The following is a 13437-nucleotide window of genomic DNA, read 5'->3' on the forward strand; positions in this document are numbered from 1 at the left end:
GAAAAAAAAATACGGTGAAGCAAACAGTCTCCCGGTCAATAAACAATATTGAAGAAGAAAAAAAAATAATGAGCGAGATGCTATAAAAAATTAAGGAAAAATATAATGAGCAAAAATGACATAAATAATTAAACAGCATAAATCCATTAGTGGTATTCGTTCATCGAATGCTATCACAGAAATAATTCTGGTAAGAGAGTAATGTCCCGCTTGATTTCCCGCGCAGGTCGTCGGGCTACCAAAGCAGGGGTGCCATCCCGTTTGCAGAGGATCAGAATTGTGATGGCATGTCTTTGATCATTTTCGGGGGTGTTTCCCAGACAGTCGCCAATAGCCCATTGTGCAGCTCTAGTGCGACGTAAATGAACCACAACTACAACAACGAAGTTTGTCATAGGGGCTTTCAGATTGGTCTGATGCTCTAACCACTAGGATGTTACTATGCTTTTCTTTTTGGTTTTAGTGCTTGAATAATTGCCTAATAGTTAAATAATAATTGAAACATCTAATTTTACCCGCAGATTCCATTCTGAGCCTATATGAAGGATTTCGATTGATGCGTTAAACTAATTTAAGCTGTAAGTGTAAGCGATAAGCTGGTTGTATAATAAAATTAGTTGTAACTAACTGTAACTGTCCACCAAGCAAAAACAAAACAAAATTTAGTAATTTATTTTTATTTCATCTTTCATAATTGAGGAAACATGAATCGATTTTATCTTTTTCGATTTAATTCTTTATGACAGTTGTTTGCAGTTTTTAAAGTGATACTAGAAAAATTACATTTTGTAGTATAATCATGGCAAAGTCTAGTGTTCGAGAAAAGCTGGAAGAGTATTTCTCTTCTATGACTCCAACATCAAGCCGATTCATGGCAGATATTAAAAATTTGAAACAAGGATTTAATTGTAATTGGGAGGAATTAAATCATGAGCAGCAAAATGATATGCTATGGAACGCAATTGTAAAACCTGAAGCCATTAAAATGTATCAAGATATACCAGAAAATTCCTTAAACGTAGAGTATTTTCCGGTGCTTCGGATACGTCCTGGTGCAAAAATTATAGTTGAAGACGATAACGTTTCTACGAAATCTTTTGTGAGTTTATTTCCGAAGAAGAAATTTATTTAGTTTCTATATTTAAGTGGTAGCAAATTTATGTGTCATAGTTTTAGTTGGTATTTACAAGTTATTCAACTTAGTAATAATTTGCATTTTATGAAGTCAAAAAATTGAATGAAATTTATACTCAATGAATCAGAAAATATTATTTTTATTTATTAATATTTTTAATGAAAATGTTACCAAAAATATTTTATAATTGAATTATTTCTGTAATATAAGGGAATAATAATATTTTTATTAGTTTTTGACAATGGCTTTATAATTCTCTGTCTATTAAAGCCTTTAAATTTATTGTTGATGTGTGTTTTAAAATATTTTGTATATTTTTGAATTTCAGGGAACATTTATTATGAAAATATTACTTGCCTTTTTTTTTATTTGGTCTAAATCACTAACCTTTTCATTTATTATTTATTATATTTGATGTTATAAATATGGAACTCAATAAATTAGTTTCACGATACCTGGTGGAGACTTGTATTTTTAATTGTAGGTTATCAGTTAATTCTTAATTTTAAAAGAAAAAGAGTATTATTCTTTTTCTCTATATCTATATACATAGAATAAATGATGAAAATTCATGCAATATGTATGTTAAATCTTTTAGTAAACAAATGTAATAATGACAAATGTTTTTTGAAAAGAAAAATCCCTGAATTATTATTTAAAATTTATTTATTTATAATAACAAGGATCTTTGCTGTTGTGATTTGAATCACATAAATTTTCAAGTTACTTCTTTATTATTTTTTTCTGATTTAATGTAATAAAAGTAATGTTTATTGATGTTTTTAATATATATTTTTAGCTTAATTCACATTCTGTTAAAGTTCTTACATTCTTTCCATTTCAGGGTAACTCATGGAGAGATGAACATTCTTCCCCTTTTTGCTGGGAAACAATGGTGATTATTTTTTGTTTATTATTATTTTTTTATATCATAGTTTAACTGTATAATATTATAGATTGTTTTTAGTACTAAATTTAAAAATGTGCTCTTCATCATGTTAGATGATAAAAGTTTTGAACTTAATAAAATTAATAAATAATTAACTCAGTGAAAAATTTGGGTAAATGAAATGAAATAATATTTAATTATAATTTTTTTAATAATATTTTTCAACTTTATACACACTTAATTGAATATTAAAAGATTTTTTTCTTGTTATTTTTATAGAATAATTTAGTTTTATGGGCAATTGTTTGTCTCATTGTAATGACATATCAGTCATTGGTAATTTACAATTAGATTTAACATTGATTGGTGTCAAACTGTACTTAGAACTAAAATTCCATTTGTTCCTTTTTGATGTGGACCCTGGCACTCAATGTTTATTTAAAACAAAGTGTATTTTAAAAAAAAATAGCATAGTTTTTGAGCATAATGTATTATAATTATGTTCATTCTAAGCATTATTAAATATCAATAATAGCATCATAACCTTGTGTAAATGAAATTTAGGTGTTATCAATTTAGGGTCCCCCTCAAACTTTTTAAGATCAGAAGATTCCTAAAAAAGTGGAGGAAAAAAATGCTTCCAAACTGATTTGCTATGTGCCAGCTGTTTGATCTTTTTTTTTTTCTTTCCTTGCCTACCACTTTAGGTGCATTTTTATTGCTACCGCATTCGTCACATGCTGGAAGCAGAATCAAATATTGCAATCCTATTAAATTTGAAGTTTATTTGTACTATGGTTTACTAAAAACACCAAACATGCATTTCATAAATAAAAAAATTGAAAATCTATATCCAGTGATTATCCAGGCGACAGTTTTGTTACATCTCTGCTGAAAATTTCATAAAAATACTCAACACTGTCATAAAAACAATATGCTAAATACGAATATCATAAAAATGCTAAATTTGCATATCATAAAATATAAACCATAATAAATAGATTAAATATAAGCATACTAAAGTTACTTATAATATGATGTATGCTATTTAAAAAATGTGTATGCTATAAGATGTGTATGCTATTTCTTTCCATCAAAATACCTTGAAATTATGCCAATCTTTGTTCACTTTAGAAGTTTTAGTTGAACAGCAATAATAAATACATTTATTTTTAAAATTGATTCCAGTGACATATTAAATCTTTTCATACTCAACAGTTATACATAATTCTTTCATAAGCAGCAAAGTTAAGATTCCTGTGTGTATTCAAAATAAAACACCTCTAACTAAAAATTATAGTCTCCCACACATGTACTAAGATTCTGCACTTTACTTCAAAATTAACTTGAATTTTTAGATAACTAATTTTTAATATAATATTTTGTTGGTTTTTACTTTTTCTGTTTTTCTCATGTATTTATTTGTGTCAGTGTTTTAATCTGTATGTTAAATCTATTTATTAATATTGTTTTAGCTTTATTTCACTCAATTTTTATAAGTACTTATCTTCAATCATTTAAGGATAATGAACCTTATTTAGTTTTGAAGTGTAATAGATGGTGATAAATAATTTTTGTTGTGTACCATAACATGATTATACAATTGCATAATTAAATTTTTCATGTTTGTCTATCATTGTAAGTTTTTGGACTACTACTGAATTCCTAAGTGGTCCTAATAGACCACTAAATTTTCATTGCCGGTGTGAAGTCTAGTAATTATGGTTGTTCAAGATCTTCATAAAGGATCATGATAACCAATTTATTATTAAAAGTAATTAAAAATAAAAAAATCTTTTTTTTTTAAATAATTGTTTTGATTTATTTTTTAAAGTTACTGTGCAGTCACTTTTTTTTAAGAAATTATTGTGTGTAAATTTTACTTAATTTAAGAAAAGTATGTAAGCTTTTCTTTATACTTAAAAGTTTTAACTTGACTGTGTTTTGTAATTTTAATTAATATATATTTTTGAAAAAAAAAAAGAATAGTAACAAAAGTTATCTACTTAGATAATGTCTTTAAGGTTTGTAATGTTAGCAATATTTCTTAGATAATGTTTTTTTTTAAATATATTATTTTCAAAATATTCCATTTTAGAACGTTATAATCAAAATATTCTATTTTATGTTTATCCTTTCTGTTTAACTTCTCTGTAAAGTTTGTTAAATTTATTATTTTGTTGCCTAATTTCAAAATTCAATGCTGTAATTACAAGATATTCAACTCAAGTTTTCAAATAAATCAAGTTTCAATGAAACTCTTTTGAGTAAACAACTTTCTAATGTGTTTATACACTAAAAAATAATTTTCTTAAATTCCATAAATTGTCACCTAACATTTTTTTCACTACACTTTTCATATTGTGACATTTCTTTTAGAGTCAACTTGGTTTAGACGACGATGAAACTGAAGAACAAATCGAGCAAACTGCTGAGAAAACTGCGGAAGTGAGTGATGCCTCCTGCATACCTACATCCACCGAAAATCAAGAGACAGATAAAGAAGCAACTCCCAAGAAAACTGAACCCAAAAAAGAAGAGGAAGTGAAAAAATCAACGATTAAAAGACCCGAAGTACCTCCACCTCCTGTACCTCCGCATGCTAGTCCTCCTGTACCACCTCATGTCACACCTTCACCTCCCCCTCCTCAGAATGAAACACCAATCTATGCTAAAGTTATGAAACGTAAATCATTACCTAAGACTCTGGGTAGTACAGAGCTTAAAGCTCTCAGGAAACAAAGGGATGAAGCTAAGCCTGCTGTTCCTCCTCGTATGTCTCTTGAATTGAAAGGATCAATAGATGTGACAAAGTATAAGACATTACCCATAGATATTGATGTAAGTATACTTTTTAAATATTGTGTACTAATATAAATGTAGTTATTTTTTTTTAAATCATGAGCAAAAGAGATCAGCTGAAGTAATGGAAAAGTGAAAAGATGTTTTTTAATTAACGGTCAATTTTTTTGGGACTATTAATTCAAAATATTCTTTCATTATGCATATTTTGTTCTTTGTCACATCTATAAAAAGGATTAATAGATGTTACAAAGTATAAGACTATTTATTGAAATTGATGTAATTGAAATATTGTATGCATATATATCTATATATACAGTAGGGAACCGGTTATCCGGAACGATCGGGACCATCGCTATTCCGGATAACTGATTTTTCCAGTTTTCTGAATCGCTACAAAAAGCCGTTTTTTATTGTTAAACCCAACTAAAAAAAAAAAAATATTTGGAAATATTCTTAAAAAGAAGAAAAAACAATGAAGTAATACACTAATGATTATTTAATGAGGAAAAAAACATTTTTTTTAAAAAAATGGCGGGAAAATTTATCAAATTTCGTTCCAGTTTTTTGGTTTTCCGGCTTTTGATTTCCGGATAACGGGATCTGTACTGTATATAATATATATANTATATATATATATATATATATATAGTTTCATTAGGTTTAAATACATGATCAAACTGTAACAAGTAATAAATGATAAACCATCAATCTTATCAATAATAAATCATCAATCAATAATAAATGACTTGCCCATTATTGCTGTTATAAAATTTACAAAAATTTCATCATGTTTCATTTTAGACACTCTAGTAAACTATGTTCATAAGCTTAAGTAAAACTAAGTTTAAACTTCTTGTGAAATGCTGAATGTTTCTTTCTTGTCTTCTGAACTATTAATTGAATTAAATAAAGACGGAAGTTTATGTAAATTTTATAGAGAAAGATGAAAACATTTATTGGTGTGTGATACCATTATAGGCATTACATAATTCTTACTAGTTTTTGAAATTTCTTTAATTTAATTTCATAAATTTAATTTTTTTAATCATTCTCAATCCAATTCTTATTAAATCAAACAAATTAATTAATTTTTATTACATTTTATAAAAAGCAAAAAAAAAAAAAGTATTTGATTCTCTTAACAATTAATGTAACGGCTAACTTTTAATTTAATACAAATGTATAACTTATTAATTCACTGTTGTGACTGAACTGAATATTAAAATCTATTTTGAACTCTTTATTCCTTAACCCACTGGCGGTTAAGGAAATGGGCAAAATTGGGAGAATGTTTCTCCCCTACACACAGTTCCCCTATCAGTTAACATGGGAAAACCGGTTTTGCTATGCAGAGAAGACTGCAGGTTAAAATGCGGCATTTTTACGTGCAGAACCGTCAGTGGGTTAAGCTACTTTAATTCTCTAATCACAAAAATGTTTCAGTTCCAGGGTTATATTAATTCTCATGGTCTTTTAAGTTGTAGCCAGATTATTTAATATTAATAACACCTGGTCGACTTGGTTTTCGGCTATTTTATTTATTGATACATTGCTAACCATGGATCTCTTCCCACCTGTTAGAAACTATTCAGTTACTGCTTATTTCAAATTCTTGGCATTAGGACTGGATGGTTTTGCCCCTCAGTCTAACTGTTACAAGAATTACCTCATATTCACAAGAATTGCATCATGTTTAAAATACATCTCTTCATGTCTATCATAGGAGATGCTACTTACTATTTTATTTTTATTTAATATGGACATATTTGTTTAACTTTAATATTACTCGAAAATAAATTAAGTTTTTGTTTAAAATCTATGCTTTAATCACTCTTTCATCATTACGATGCAAATGTACAAGAAATTTTCGCTATACCACCAGTGCCTTCATAAAACTGGAATAATATTTTCACAGGTTTGTATCCAATTATAAACAGAAAGAGAAAAATTTGTAATTTTTTAATACTAATCAAATGTAAAAAATTTACTGGTAATTAAAAAACACCCATTTGTCATTCCATTACTTCATCTCTCTACTTCCGATGCAGCCTTAAAATAAATAGTTTCCGTGCATGAATAAAAAGGGTTAATTTCATTTATTGAAAGGCAATGCAAATTATTGTTTTAAAAGTATTTATCTATCTGGTGTGATGAGAAAAATTAACCCCTTAAAAAGGTTGAATGGATTGGCAGTTTGTCATTTTTAAAATGCGATAGCTTTTTTGCTAACTAATTTTTAAACCTTGATTATAAGAGTAAAAAAAAACTTTCCCTTGTAAATTAAAACCATTATGTCAGTTCAAAATTGATTTTTAAGAATTATAAGTATGTATATTCTAAACATAATAAAAATAACTTAAAATTAATAAAAAGTAAGCACATTAAAAAAATTTAAATAGTGTAGAATTAGTTTTTAACATGACTGCAGAATTCAGAATTTTTTTTTTGTCAAAAATACAGTTATTTATCTAATTGTTTTCATACTTTTAATTTAATTTCCTCAATTCTAATTGCAAACTCACTTTAAATAATAGAATTACAAATTATTTTACCCAAAAAATCTGTTGATTTTTGTACCATCCCCCTAACTTCCCTATGATGTTCATTGGACAGCTTTTAATGACACATTTCTTTAATGTAACTAAATGTGTTATTATATGCACCGAACAACTATTTTACTGTTACCACCCCTTTAATTCCTCATTTGGACCCTTTTTCCCTTTAATACAGCCTTAATTTTTTGAATGGACTTATGAAATGTTCATTGGTCATTTATGGTCAGTCCATAGCACTTTTACAATTTTGCGAAACTGAATGATGATGGATCTAAGTGACGGTTGACTCTTTTATCTTCGAGACCAAATACTCAGTAAACTTTAGCTTTCTGGGCATTGTAAGATTATAATGATTTATAAATCTTTACATTTATCTTCATTTTATAGATACAGAAATTTTGTTTCTTTGTAAGAAATGAAGTTATTTATCTAATTGGCTATCATACTTTTAATTTGATCTCCTCAACTCTTATAACAAACTCACTTTAAATAATAAAATTGCAAATTATTTTACCTTAAAAATGTTCTAATTTTTGTACCACCCCCTAAACTTTCTAATGATGTTCATTGTACATCTTTTAATGACATATTTCTTAAACATTACTATATGTGTCATTATATATACTGAGCAGCCATATAATACTACCCTTTCAATTGCTCATTTGGCCTTATTTTTCTTTTAATACAGTCTTGATTCTTCTTGGTTTAGGAAATGTTCATTTGTCACTTACGGTTCGTCCGTAGCACGTAACTAAAACGTGTGAAACTGAATGATGATGGATCTAGTTGACGTTTGACTCTTTCAAATTCAGAAATCAAATACTCAGTAACATGTAGCTTTTGGGGGGTCGTAAAGAACAACACAATAGTGTGAACTCTCCAACTTGTTAATCTAATTAATATTTTTCAGTATTAGTAGTTTGTCAGGATTTATTATTCTGTTAAAAGCACTTGACACTCTTCCCTATTTAAATAAATCATCAGCATTACAGAATGTACTCTGTCAACAACAATGTTCAGGTATGATGACTTATTCAGATTATGCAAATAAAATAAATATTTTAAAACATGCCAGTACTACATTTTTACTCTAGCTGCAACATGTGCCATTAAATTATTCCAATTTTTAATGACAAGATAGACAATACATTTGTAGAAAATTTATTTATTGAAATAATCACTCAGTGTGGGTCTTGATTCATTGCAAGGTTGCTTTGCTCAGTAAGACTAGAATTATAAAAATGCAAGAATTGTTTTTATAAGTCAAACAGGATGGATTTTTGTAATTGTCATCAAAATTATTTCTACCGATTGACAAAAATGTAACTACACATATCCTGTATGATCTAAATCTATCTTATCATAATCTTAAAGAAGAATGAAGTATCTATAAGAAATAATAATAATCAAAAACTCTTGTTTGATGTTTTTGACTAAGTTTAAAAACATTAATTTTGTTGTGGCGAATTCGCTTCTCATGTCATATCATATTAATACATTATATGTTTTACACACTATGTACTTTTATAAATGTTAAAATGTATATTGTCCAGAAGTGAGGAGATATTCAAGTGCTCGAAATTCAGAGTCTTACAAACTAAGCTTAATTATATTAAAATGGTTTCTTATCGAGTTAGTTTGTGTACTACTTTTATTTTCTTAAATAGACTATAAATGTATGAGAATGTTACTTGATAATTGTTATTATATAATGCAAAATTTTAATTAATGCTAAAAAAATATTTAAATAAAAAGTCATTTATCATAAAAAATAACTTCTAGTAAAAGTTGTTAGTCTAGTTAGTTGTAACCTGAGGAATATTATAATGAAGTCATTTAGCAGAAAATAAATTATTTATTTTAAAGACATACAATTTGTTTAAAATTTGTTAAAAAATTTCTTCACTTCATAGTTGAAATTTAAGAAAAGTCTCTATGTTTTGAATGTCCAAAACACATTGCTCCTTCTCATGAAAACATAGGAGTTTAAAACATGGTAACCTTTCTTTTATTCCAACTATGGAGCAATGGAAATTATTTTTACTTTCAAATAAATTTTTTCGCTTCAGTTTTTTAACATATTTCAGTTTATGTAATTTTTTTTTAATTTTTAAAATATAACAGTTATTGTTCTATGCTACTTTTATAGTTAAATCTTTAGAATGTGCAAAAATATTTGTTTATTGATTTTATTTAAAAATTTTTGTTGTAGGATTTTATTCCTAAAACTGGATTTGACTTTCTGGATAATTGGTAATACAACCTGAGTAATAACTTTACAGTCTTTACTTCTATTTGAATCATCAATATTTGTACATTTGTAAGTTTGTTTTATTTTCCTATTTATTTTCATTTTATCTGTAGATGAGAGAAACATTTATGTTTGTATATAATCTTTGTGTAGCTAAAATTTGTGATTTTTTTACCTTTAGCTCAATAAATGTTTATTGACTTAAATCATTGTTTTTCCTTTTTGAACACAATTACATTATAAACACAATTACTTATTGATTATAATTTTGGCTTTACTTTGTGATTATAATTTTGAGTGATTTTAATTTAATGGTTTGTATTTAGATTCAAAATTTGAACTTGAGAGAAAATGAGTCTTTTTTTTATCAAATTTAATTTAACTTATCACTTAAAAACATTAAACTGCATTAAATTTAAATTTTACAGAACACTTAATTTGTTTAATATCATTACAATGTATTATTACTCTTTTTTTTTAAACTCATCTTTAAACGTATCACATTATTAAAGAGTTTTATAGTTCTCTTGATTCTCTGAAAGAAGTTTTAACTTTGTAGGTTCTAAGTATAAAATGTTCTGAAATTTTGTATCAGTTCCTCAATGTTTTTTAAGACTGTTTTTGATTTAGCGATAATTTAAACTTTCAAAATTTCAAAAGATTTAGAAAAACATTTATTTAATTTTGCTAAATTGCACATTTTGCTAAAATATTATGTTTAATTTGTTGTTCAAACCTTAATATAAACAGTGGGTATACTACCAAAAGTGAAATTTTCAATTATTTGTAACGATAAGATGTGCTTTACCAATAATTGAATTAGGTATTAACGGTATTATTAGGTAACCAATTAGGTATATAATCACATTTTTGCAAATTTTTAGTTTGGTAGTTTCTGGAATCATGCCCACAAAATATTTTTATGTTATTACAATCTAAATGCATTAAACATGTGAATTGTCAAATGAAAATTTTATTCTATTTCATTTATAAATTGTTCTGCACATTTAAAAATTAAGTTCTGAGTTTGTGAAAATATTTAAACTCAAGCTATGGAAACAATTTTTAATGAAAAATTTTTTTTTTGTCAAGCTTTTCTTTTCAAACCTTTTTTTGTTGTTGGTGAATTTAGTATATTTTTATATTTATTTTAGATATAAAGATTACTCTCATGAAAATGAAAATGCAACACAATATAAAATCTAAACAAACAATGTAAACTTAACTTATAAGAATCAAAGTGACATATTAGATATAGTGATATGAGCGATGTTTTGTTTCATTCATTAGCATATAATTTATTTAAAATATGTTGCGGATTATCACATTTTATTTTTGTTCTCTCAAGTTTCTTTATTCTTTTGAGATTACATCTGTCGCCGAATTATTTTGTTGCCAATGGAGAATCTGAAATACAGCTTAATTTGTGTGCTGCTTAGGAAATTAAAATTTGTTAAAACTAGTGCTTGTAAAAAAATTCAGCTGATATTTACTAATAACAACCCCCCTTAAAAAAAGGCCATTGTCATTAGAATTGTCTGCAATTTTTTATTTATTTAAACAATGGAAATGTCTAAATAAATGAAACATTATCACTTTTTCAATTATACTTATGTTTACGTTGTTCAGATAATTGAGTTTTTATTCTTTGTAAAAACATAATTACAGATTATAATAAAAATAAATGAAAATTCTCTTCTTCAGTAAATAAAACTGAAAGTTAGTGATTTTAACCTAATTTATTAAAATTTTTTTCCAGTTTCCTTTGCAATCAGTAAACCACATTTCTTTGAAGCACATTTTTCGCAATACATACACCATGTATGAAAGCCTTAACACAACCTTTCTCTTTTTGAGAGTGTTGTCATATCTGTTTCTTTGCTGGTTTCATCGTTTTACTTGCATTTGTTAATGACACACCTTAAGCCTTGAGCCCTTCACATACTTTCAAAACATAATTTCTGTGGCTAATTTATCTCTCTCTGGTAACTCTTTTTATAAAATTGACAAATCTATAGCAGATATATCTGAAATTATAATTTAAAGATATGTTACATCGACTCCAAGAAACAAACAAACCTCACTGATTTCTAGAAACTGATTTTTTTTGTAATGTTACAAAATGTCTTAACCGTTTCGCGACGAGTTTTTTTTTTTACAAGAGAACAAGTTTGGTAGCATAAACTATGAGTAGGGCAGCATTATGTACGGTAGTGCCGTCTATGTTCTGTGAATAAAAATATCTTCAAAAATATTGGCAAGACTGGTGGGAAAGTCTCTCATTAGACAGAGAAGCGCTTCTGTCCCAAGAGATTTTTTTGAAATTTGCTTGGGACGTATGTGTCCCATTAGGTGCAAAAGGGTTAAAACCGTTTAGACCTCTGCCATATTTTTACACGTAAGTTTGAATTTGTAAGCTTTTATCAGGCTTAGTGACTAAATAAGCACCTGCACAGAATCATATAATGAAAAGTCAGACAATTGCACTGCTTTAAGTTGGAATCACTGATATTTAAAACAACAAAGAACGAAAAGGTCTACACTGGCTTTTCCATTTTTCTTGTATTCATTTATATTCAACTTGTTTATTTTAATGATTATTTTTAATAAGAGGAATTTTACAATAACTTATCAAGTATTTAAAAGAGGCTTATGATTTAAGTGATTAAATTTAAGTGATTAAATAAGTACCTTAATAGAGTCATGTAATGAAAAGCTAGAAATTGCATTGCTTGAAGTTTGAATTACTGAACACAAAAAATGAGATGAAGCACAAAGGTTCTCCATCTTTTATTAATTTATATTCAATTTGTTTATTGTAAAAATTATTTTTGATAAAAAATGTATTTTACAACAACTTACCAAATATTTGAAAATTGCTTTTGATTATGTGTTTTTCAATTTATCTACTCTTTAAGTTTAAAGAATATCTGTATATATTTTTATAGTGATTTAAATTTATCCATCTCAGACTCCAGTCTATTCGATTAGTTATTATTATTCATGATAATAGAAAATGAGTCACTTAGTTGGAAGATGGATTGGAGGATAAGTGAGAAGATTAGTTGGAAGAACTAATAAAGGAGCAAAAGACCGACATATTCTTAAAATGTTCTTTGAGTGAAAAATTCATCAGTTTTTAAAAGAAAAAAAAATCTTGCAAATACTTGTACCGTGTATTTCTTCACGCATTGAAAATAAGTGTAAAAGATTACTATGGGTACCAAAATTTATAAAATCCATTATTTTTTTTTATTACTATGCTCTTTTTGTGAGGTATTTCAAAATTAAGTTTTCAAAGCTAAAATTAATTGTTATTTTACTTGCACAACTTTTGAAAATATGAATATTAAAAATGTAATACTGTTTGATTTTGCAAATAATCAGGATTTTGCTGTTCATAAAACTTGTATTAAAACTTACAAAAATATTTGTTTTATTTATGTATATTATGAAAATTAAAATTTTTTCTATTATGGGACAAATGCTATTTATTTCACTGTCCATGCAAATAAAAGGTTGCCATTGCCTTGAAAGGTTGGACTTCTGCCAGTTGGTTCATAGAAGGTAGAAGGTATTTTATTTCCCTTCTACCACCCAAAGGAAAACTAGCAAAGACGTTCCCCTATCCACCATCAGGGGATGCGCCCTCGGGGGATTACAGGCTCCTCCGAGGGAAGAAGCAAGACTAAACGAGGAACGACAACTAAATGAGGAATTTCTTTATTGTGCTACGCTTTGTGTCATGAATTCAGTTTCAAAATCAAAATTCAAAAATAATGGTATTTTGTTGAAGCATCGG

At 27.0% G+C, this 13437-nt stretch overlaps 1 protein-coding gene across 1 annotated transcript; it reads left to right on the forward strand.

Moving 5' to 3' along the window:
• The first annotated feature begins 615 nt into the window (after window positions 1-615).
• On the forward strand, window positions 616-9841 carry LOC107453448 (uncharacterized protein C1orf198 homolog). The gene is made up of 4 exons (XM_043044870.2): window positions 616-1099; window positions 1980-2030; window positions 4404-4865; window positions 9597-9841. Exons 1-4 carry the CDS (start codon window positions 800-802, stop codon window positions 9639-9641), a joined length of 858 nt encoding a protein of 285 aa, XP_042900804.1. The 5' UTR covers window positions 616-799; the 3' UTR covers window positions 9642-9841.
• Window positions 9842-13437: the final 3596 nt, after the last annotated feature.

Source organism: Parasteatoda tepidariorum, chromosome 3, assembly GCF_043381705.1.
Source record: "Parasteatoda tepidariorum isolate YZ-2023 chromosome 3, CAS_Ptep_4.0, whole genome shotgun sequence".
NCBI classification, from domain to species: Eukaryota; Metazoa; Arthropoda; class Arachnida; order Araneae; family Theridiidae; genus Parasteatoda; species Parasteatoda tepidariorum.

Bases quoted from the DNA above. Each gene is read 5' to 3' on its own strand.
- LOC107453448 (XM_043044870.2), top strand. From the start codon at position 800: ATGGCAAAGTCTAGTGTTCGAGAAAAGCTGGAAGAGTATTTCTCTTCT. The intron at 1,100-1,979 runs GTGAGTTTATTT...TTTCCATTTCAG, and splicing joins ACGTTTCTACGAAATCTTTT to GGTAACTCATGGAGAGATGA. The intron at 2,031-4,403 runs GTGATTATTTTT...CATTTCTTTTAG, and splicing joins CTTTTTGCTGGGAAACAATG to AGTCAACTTGGTTTAGACGA.